We start from the raw sequence: 10,255 nt of genomic DNA on the forward strand, positions 1-10,255 counted from the left end.
TGCATCTAGGCATCTATGAGTTAAGCCCAGTTTGTCCTTCTCGGGTTCAGTTACAACTCAAATACAGGGCGCATGGGTAATTGAACAAGAATGTGCTTTGTAATGTTTGCAAAACATGTAGCTATTGTGACCTTGCATTTATGCATACATCGTGTGCATATAAGTACGTAGGCGAAAGTAAGGGAGTGTTTGATACATTTTACGCGTAGACAACTGCTGCTACTACTATTACTGTTGCTACTACTACTACTACAACTACTACTACTACTACTACTACTACTACTACTACTACTACTACTACTACTACTACTACTACTACTACTACCACTACTACTAGTCTACGACTACGGCTACGGCAACTACGACTACGACTACGACTACGACTGCTACGGGTACGGCTACTGCTACTACTACTACGACTGCTACTACTACTACTACGACTGCGACTACTACTACCACTACTACTGCTACTACTACACCTGCGACCACGCCAAATTCGACTCCTCCACTTATTTGTTCACATATTTGCAGTTGTCTTTCCCTGAACGTATTTTTGATTTATGAACAAAACTAGACTGAACACGTCCCGTTTTAATTCTGAAAACCCATTTGTCCAGAAATTCTCCATGCTGTGCCCAGTCCATGCCCAGTCCATGCTGTGGCGAAGAGTGGTCCATGGGCGAGAATATTTTCCTTTGATCAAAACTCATGTTTTTCTTTGGCAAATACATAAATGTTTGTCTACAAGCATCGTTACATAGTCAACTCATTTTTACTTAATTCAACTAATTTGTGGCGTTAATTAAATTATTTTTCTTTGCTCAAAACTCATGTTTATCTTTGGCAAATACACAAATGTTTTACAAAGTTTTACAAATTTCACCTTGTGTACGTATTGTAACGAACTTTAATGAACCCGGCCAAACGTTAAGTTTCAAAACATATTTATAGTTTATCATACGCATTCATGCGAGTGTACTCCAATTCATTGACGTTATTTTCTACAACATTAAAGTTTAGTTAGTTTCTTTTTCATTTCCCATTTTATGTCTCGTTGTTACATATAAATCTGTTCGTTACATTGTTTGTGATGACGAGGCCACCGAGCGGAAGAACCCGGCCTACCACATCTTTGGCCTGGTGTATTGCAGTAAAATGTTAACAGCCTGCGCTTTTAAGTGGATTTTGCGTTCCATATACGTTCCATTAATCACACTTAAATAACACTTAAGTGACTATGCAATATACAGGTACACATGCGCGTATTTTAATGGAAAAGAGTGAGTGAGTTGGGTTTAACGCCGCTTTTAACAGTATTCCAGTTATATGGTGCTGACGAACCTAGAAACATAATCGGGGCGAACCGGGATTCGAACCCACAATCATAGGTTTCTGGCGTTCCCAAGGGACGCAACTCTGCACAGCGAATCGCGGCGCCTTAGACGACTGGGCCACCCGTGCCCCCTGCAATTAAGATGGACTCTTATCCCTGGCTTCTTCTCGGCTGTCTGACTCTGCCCGATAGGGCTCACCAGCTGCCGTGAGTCGATTTGCTCGCTAACGCAACTGAACGTGACAAGAGACTGGGCTACCGTCTGTAAGGAGAGCGTAAATAAACTTCGAGGCAATATCTGTTTTACGCGTTTTTGAACACTGATTGACTATGATGTATGAAGATTTCGAAAAAGGGCGCATGTTAATGAATTGCTTCAGCCTAAACAAACAGACAAAAAGAACGGTAGAAGCTCATCGGATGTTCTTATTTGGAAATACCCCTGGTGGTTATAGCTTAATAATAATAAAACGTAGCCCTGAAATGAAAGCATTTTCGGTTTTCGGATTGCGCGGACAATACGATTGCTACTCTCTACGATTGTTGTCATCCATGTTTCCTCGTACATGTATAACCCTACGCCTGTGTATTTGTTGTCATTCACTTGAAGCTCAGTTAATGCTCAGTTAATGAATTTTTTACAGGTATAATTCGTGGTAGCTCCACTTAGATTCCAAGACAAAGGTTCCCATTTGGCGTTTCTTGTGTCTGGGGTAAATATTTAATCTGTATCCCGGTTTGAAGTTGGGTGAAATGTATGTTATGTAACATGCACGTGGCAGCCCAGCAAGAGGAGTGATCAGTTGATATACTTTTGTGTATCAAAGGATCAGCAGAAAATACGTTGATTGAATAATCACTGTTATTTTGCACAGTGGATTTGTCAAAAGTAAGTGTTTACATTTGTAGGTTTACTAAAGCAGGCACTGTCAGCACTGATAACCGCACTTATAATTATTACCCAGTCAGTGATAGTAAACATAAGTTTGCGTGGGAATTAAGTGATATCCACTCTACTGGTGACAATGTTCATACTGAAATTGTACAAGAAAATGATGGCATAATAATGTTGATGTGTTTAATGAATGTATAGATGATAATAGGGAAATTGTTGATAAAGATTACATATTAGTTATAATAGAGGAAGAATGTGAATATGTCCTGTGGATAAATGTATCAAAGACACTACAGTAAAGTACGGTTATAACGAACTCAAAGGGACTACTAATTTTAGTTCGTTATAACCGTAGTTCGTTATAAGCATATATACAGCAAAACTACAGCAAACAGTCGGGACCAAAAAGTAGGTTCGTTATATCCGTCAGTTCGTTATAAGCGTGTTCGTTATAACCGTAGTTTACTGTATGTGACACCAAACAAGATTTTCTTTTAGGAAAGGTATATATACCTCCAGAAAATTCAAATTACTTTACAAGTGAGACATTTAATGAAATTGAAAAGAATTTACTTTATTTTCTCTCTTTGAGTGAGTATGTTGTCCTAATGGGTGACTTCAATGCAAGAACTAAACAGCTTTGTGATTATACCATATTCAATAAACAAGTACCCATAGAATTTGATATTGATATAAATGATATGGGTAATGAACTTGAGCCTGATATGTTATTAGATAAACTTAATATATCACAGGTCAGGGCTAATCAAGATAATGCAAGGGTTAATAATTCAGGTAATAAAATAATAGAGATATGTAAAAATCTTAACTTAATGGTAGCCTGGGACAGGATAAAAATGTAGGTAAAACAACATGTAAAGATAATAGTATAGTTGACTATGTTATAGCCTCCCAAATGTGCTTACATCTGTTTACTGACTTAGCCATTTTAGACTTCTCACCCCTGTTTTCAGATGTGCACTGCCCAGTGTCTTTTTCATCAGCCACAACTGTACTCCAAGAACAAACGGTAGGTATCCAGTGTGAAGTAAACACAGTACAAAATACTCATCCTGGACAAAAACTTAAAAATTGTAGATAGAACTAACAGGTTTCCACAAAGTTTGAATGCTTCTACAAAGTTTGAATCTCACTCGGAAAGCACATGTAGCTAGATAAGGCCAAGCTGACCCACATCTGATTAATGACATAACTGAAGAGGCCGGGCACGTGCTGATAGACGTTGCACGCGCTGCTTTCGGGGCCCGGGGGCAGGGCGTAGGTGAGAAATATAAGATGAACAAACCATGGTTTGGAAAGGAATGTATGAATGCTAGAAAAAAAAATTCAATGCAAAACGCCGCTTTAAAAGATTTAATTCTATATAAAATAACGACTGTTAAAATATGAATATAAGGCTTATAAGAAATGTATGGATAAGCATATAAAACAATATAAAGATAACTTGGGTAAAATATTGAGAGAAAAACACAAACACTCTCCAAAAGTGTTTTGGAAAAATGTCAAATAGAGATGAAAAGGATGATAATATTTGTCCTGAAATTGAAGTATTTTACCAGTTTTTTAAATCGCTGAATGAGACAACTTCAGAAGACCCGGAAATGGAGGAATGTACTATGGATACTCAATATGACTGTGAAACTTTAAATGGAGATACGTGTATCACATCTGATGAAGTCATGATAGCATTTAGAGAACTAAAGAGAAATAAAGCATCCGGCATTGATTTTATAGAAAATGATTATTTTATTGAAAGTATTGATTTATTAACACCTTTGTTATTTGAACTATTTAACCTGATATTAGAAAAGTGTATACTTCCAGAATCTTGGTTAGTGGGAATAATTAAACCGATTTACAAGAAAAAAGGTGACCCACTTGATCCTAAATCACATAGGCCTATCACTATCCTTAGTTGTTCTGGAAAACTTTTCACCAGAATATTAAACAACCGTTTGACTAAATTCTTAGATAAAAATAATATTCTAACACCTGCTCGAGCAAAATTCAGGAAATCTTTCTCAACTGCAGACATTATGTCACAGGTTAAGTTTTACTAATATGTTAATTATGTCACCAACTTGTTTCCATACCTAATATTGGCTTGAACAGGCCACCTTAACTGTGGTCTGCCAGGTACATCCTGGGCCCTGGCACATGCAGTCCCTGCAAATGATGTAGAGGCAGATCACATGACTGTCCTCTATAAAGACTTCATGTGATAGGAACCCAGCACACACCATGCCATATAGCATGTAATTTTGTTATAAACAGGTATGTTGAATGGATTGCGTGAATGCTCTTTTAATCTTCAATTCGCACAACAGAGTGGCTAGTGTCAGAAGTGGAGCAAATACTAGTACTTAAAGATCACTTTTTTCAGAAATGGAGAAGTGACGTTAATTCTGGTTCTAAAGGATTATATTATAAACATTTAAAGGATACTCCAGTTCTCGATAAATATCTTCTATTGCCAAAACGAATATCAATTCCATTACTACGATTTCGAACCTGTAATCATCACTTACCTAATGAGACTATTCCAAAGGAAAATAGAACCTGTAAACCATGTAATTCCCCATCTATTACTGATGAATTTCACTACTTATTCATATGTATTTTTTTAACGTGTGGGATATTGTTCCTTTGTGTGGATATTCACGGATACATTCCTCGAACAAGGTAGCTGTCTATACGTCTATACACAAGGCCGTAAACTTTTTTTGACAGGGCTTGCAAATATTTGTACAAGTATCACTTGTCCCCAACTTGTAATTTCATGATTCATGATTCGTCACCATTATAATGCAAAGATACCTACATTTCATTATTTTCAAGACTAAACTGTATGTCATTTTGTTGATCAATGTGACTATACGCCTTTAGACGATCAATAAAAGCGACAAATGCTCTTTTAATCTTTTTTTTTTATCTAAATTGAAATAGGTTCATTCTTGTGTGGATTATATTAGTCCAGATAACTGTTTAATTTATGGAAAGAATACACCTTAAATTCCTCAGGCTTATCACAGGATTAAAAAATTCTACTCCTCTTTATATGATATATAGCCAATTAGGTAGGCTACCATTAAGAATAACAATTTGTAAACGAATGATATCTTTCTAACACAAATTAACATATCAACCTGGTGTGTAAACTTTCACAGCTGTTATATCAATATTTGTCACTTTACAGGAACAGGACTATTGCATCAACAAATCCCTGGGTTAGATATGTTATGAATATATTAGACACTATTGGATTTTCTTATGTAGTTAAGAATCCGTCAATTTGCACAACAGAGTGGCTAGTGTCAGAAGTGGAGCAAATACTAGTACTTAAAGATCACTTTTTTCAGAAATGGAGAAGTGACGTTAATTCTGGTTCTAAAGGATTATATTATAAACATTTAAAGGATACTCCAGTTCTCGATAAATATCTTCTATTGCCAAAACGAATATCAATTCCATTACTACGATTTCGAACCTGTAATCATCACTTACCTAATGAGACTGGCCGATGGAAAAATATTCCAAAGGAAAATAGAACCTGTAAACCATGTAATTCCCCATCTATTACTGATGAATTTCACTACTTATTCATATGTATTTTTTTAAAAGAGTGAGGCAAACATTTCTGTCATCATATTATACTAAATGGTCAACTATTATAAAAATTGTAAAACTCTTATCAACAACAAACACACAGGATGTAAAGAATTTATCTAGATATTTTCTTGTAAAAATATCCATTAGTATTAAAAAGGCTAGGTAATCACATGTTATTTACTGCCATCTTGTCTGCTATCTGAATATACATAATTATTTATTGTAATATGCTCTTGTACCACCTTTTGTGGTTTTTGAGAATAAACTGATTCTTTACTAAAGCAGAGGGAATACCCCCATATATGAGCGTGAAGTGCCGATGTAAAAACAACATACTTTGTTCAAAGGATTAGCCGATAAAACGGTGATTGATTGTTCATTGTTATCTATAACTCTGTTTTTTTAAAGAACCGTGCACATTGTGAAAATAGTTGTCACGTAGGCTTTCCTTTGAGACTTAACACCCATGTGAAAAACACCTCAAACAAACTAAGTGATCAGTTGAGAAACGAACACGGGTTATAATATCCCGAAAAGCTATATATATTTTTTAAAATATTTGATTGTTACAGAGACACGTGACATCGAATAAGTTTCTTTGTACAGCTGCAGACGTGTGGGATGTTGTTCCTTTGTGTGGATATTCACGGATACGTTCCTCGAACAAGGTAGCTGTCTATACACAAGGCCGTAAACTTTTTTTGACAGGGCTTGCAAATATTTGTACAAGTATCACTTGTCCCCAACTTGTATTTTCATGATTCAAAGATTCGTGATTCATGATTCGTCACCATTATAATGCAAAGATACCTACATTTCATTATTTTCAAGACTAAACTGTGACTATACGCCTTTAGACGATCAATAAAAGCGACAAATGCGCTTACGAATGGCGCAGCACAGATCGCGAACTAGATTATCCATTAACCTCTTCCTGCATTGCCATCTGTTAGCTTCATAAATATGCCTATGAAACAATTCAGAGAGATTATATACAGTGGTAGGACGCTTAACTCGGTACACAACAATCCATTTCATTACAGGTGAGTTGTGATTGAAAAGAATCTCTAACCCATTACGTATCACTATCTTTCACGCAATACAGTTGTTGAAAACTCTGCCGTCCCGACATTCAATGTAACAACACAATACTCTTCTCACATGTCTCTAAATGAAAGCATATTCGTACTCCTTATTCACCCCGATGTGCATTCTGAATGAATGCCATGTCACCACGAGGTAAAGTTTGTGAGGCGTGCTCACTGCGTGTACACAAGATGCACGCGACGCCCTTAGCCACGTGACAGGTATGAAACACACTCATGTCCACATCGCTTCACCCCTCGTGATAAACAGGTTGTACGATGAAGCGTGAGCGTGGTGATGATGGAAATGCTGAAACAGGTGCGCGCGCATTTTAATGCACATGTGCAATAGAATGCACAGCATTATGACTGGTCATATATCATACATCGGGGGCGGGGAAATGACACTACGAAAAAGTGGGTTGATTTGGGGAAAATTCATCACAAATTATAAGTTTGAACATCAATATTTAGGGACTGGTCATTTAATACAGTGGGTTAGCAAAATATCGTCCAGATATATTTTGAAATAAACACGTGTAAAACCATATTCAATAAATTATCTCTGAAATGAAGACTGACGCTGTCATATCATAATATATAATAAATATAAATGAGGTAAAATAAAAATGTACTTACAATATACGATCATTCCCATGACAATGAGAAAGAATTGATCCAGGTTTGTTTTTAAGTTTTCAAGATCATTATTTGATTTTTCTAAACCTTTTTTTAAGTTGACAAATTCCTCCCATGTAATGTTTGAAGTCATGGTGACCTATTTCACAGAAACGATCCACCTGTCTTCCTTGCTCCACGAATAATGCAAGAATGGGATAAAACTTTCATTTTATGTTGGTGTTGAAGCATTGACATACTCCTATTTGCTGATTGGATAACTGTCGCTCCGCATCACCGGCTGTCATTGCGCATATTTACTGCGCAGCCTTCAACGCTGTTCGCCTGTCAGCTGAGAAATTACCTGTCGTTATCTATAACTGAAACAGGAGTGCTTGAATTCATGAAATTGGATTAACAGTTGTTGTTTTAATTATAGAGTTGGCGTCGCGTTACTGAATATTAACTTTTTTGTGCTGTCATGCTTGCAACACAATTTCAATATAACATTTGAATTAATTATACAAAAACATATTTACCATTTAATCATCAACGTAGACAACACCTTTGCTGTTTTTTTTCTATCACATTAAAATGTGACTGCTTTATTAAAAACATGCTCCAGATTGAACCATTGAAATCAGCGTGACAGGTTTGTCCCGGAAATCACCCATTTGTGGGTAGGGCAGTGTTTCACAGGTAGGAAATAGCTGGTGTATTACTGTGTTCATTGAGGGCACTCACGCTTCGTTGGTTTTGTTGTTTAACACCGCACTCAGCAATATTCCTTCACGCTTCGTTGCAGTTCGGCTGTACTTTTGTATACGACAGATGCAATTCGTTTATTGAGGGACTTTGCGAGAAAAATCCGTACACGGTTTGTGCAACAAATTGTCCAATATTTCGAAATCCTGAACATAAGAGGCTAATTTGAAAAACAAATCCCACATAATTTCTTTTACATTTAAAAAAAATAATTTTAAAGTCCTGAAAACGAGACAATGATTTGGTTTGAGTTTTGATATCCTGACCTTTACAATAAAATATCCTTTATTTCGAACTCGTGTATATCTCGAAGTCAGTGATTGATAATGATGGTCAACATGACCCGTGTTGCGGTATGCGGAAGTCTTGCCGTGATATCTACAGCATAGTGTTACAGCCATATGTACACGCCTTCTTGGTTTAACACTGTTTCTATCCAGAGATGAGATACGCTTGAGACACGGGTATTTGTGACCCGTGTGACTGACTGCCGGATGTATTGTTTGCGTCTGTTTGGCCGGAAACAAGAATGTGAACAAAACGATGAAATTTGATACGATACCCTTTCCAGTAAGGTCGTAAGGATACCGAGAGAAAGAAATGTAGAAACTACTACTACTTGACCCGTGAAGATTCCGGGGTAGAATAGGTCTTCAGCAACCCATACTTGCCGTAAAAGGCGACTGTGCTTGTCGTAAAAGGCGACTAACGGGATCGGGTGGTCAGGCTCGCTGACTTGGTTGATATATGCCATCGATCCCAATTGCGTGGATCGATGCTCATGGTGTCATTCACTGGATTGTCTGGTCCAGACTCAATAATTTTACAGACCGCCGTCATAAAGCTGGAATATTGCTGAGTGTGTCGTTAAACAACAAACAAACAAACAAACAAACAAAACTACTACTAGGATAGGATAGGATAGGATAGGATAGGATAGGATAGGATAGGATAGGATAGGATAGGATAGGATAGGATAGGATAGGATAGGATAGGATAGGATAGGATAGGATAGGATAGGATAGGATAGGATAAGTTTTATTCCATACTGAAAGGCCTCAGGCCCATAGTACAATTCTGTTTTCGGGAGTGGTTACAGATCCGTTTAACAGGTCATATTCTAATTAACATAGCATGATAAATGAACATTGATAGTTTTTTTAGAGTATCTTTATCAGTTGTTGACATGATCGTTGTAAATCTTTGTATAGTGGGATGTAAATAACCAGGCAGATCAATATATTTTCTTCTAAGGTGGTCGTATTTTGGACAAACTAACAGAAAATGAAACTCATCTTCAATCACATTTAAATCACATTGCTCACATATTCTCAATTCTCTGTCTATGTTTCTATGCCTGCCTACATCGATCCTAAGTCTATGAGAGCTGCATCTAAATTGTGCTAAACTTATTCTAAACCTTTTAAAGTTGATGTCAAACAAATAGTATTCTGGGGAAATTGTTGTCTTGAAAAGCTTGTAATAATTGCATTTTTCTGAACTTAAAACATGCGATGCCCATTTTTGCAAGTATATATCCTTAAGTCTCTGGCGTAAAGAAACTAAAAATGAATCTGGATTGTTTGGTACACATTGATTACGCCAAACATACCCATAGCCGCAATCATTTAATAACGACTTTACATCATATACCCAATTGCGGCTTCCATGTTTTTCATACAATAACATCATATTGTAACATTTTCTAGGTAATCTATCAATAGGCATTTTAAGAATCTTGAACCAATACTTGAGAATTCTAATATGCTGAAATATGTAAAGTGGTACACGTCCACATTCACCATACACCATAACACTCGATGTAGAGATTTTTACGCCAAGGAATCGTTTACAAGCATATAGATGGACCAGTTCAATAGTTCTGTATTCAGTATGCCCCCAGACCTCTGCTCCATATAAAAGAATTGG

At 36.7% G+C, this 10,255-nt stretch overlaps 1 protein-coding gene across 2 annotated transcripts in view; it reads right to left on the reverse strand.

Moving 5' to 3' along the window:
• The window catches only part of LOC139462525 (putative ammonium transporter 1), a 37,481-nt gene extending 29,670 nt beyond the window's left edge, over window positions 1-7,811 (reverse strand). For both annotated transcript variants that reach the window (XM_071244310.1, XM_071244309.1), the window contains exon 1: window positions 7,583-7,811. In XM_071244310.1, the coding sequence (XP_071100411.1) occupies window positions 7,583-7,715 (133 nt within the window). In that variant the 5' untranslated portion in view covers window positions 7,716-7,811. The remainder of the gene's footprint in view (window positions 1-7,582) is intronic.
• Between the last annotated feature and the right edge of the window lie 2,444 nt (window positions 7,812-10,255).

This window comes from Haliotis cracherodii, unplaced genomic scaffold (genome assembly GCF_022045235.1).
Source record: "Haliotis cracherodii isolate W230 unplaced genomic scaffold, xgHalCrac1.p SCAF_15, whole genome shotgun sequence".
Lineage (NCBI taxonomy): Eukaryota > Metazoa > Mollusca > Gastropoda > Lepetellida > Haliotidae > Haliotis > Haliotis cracherodii.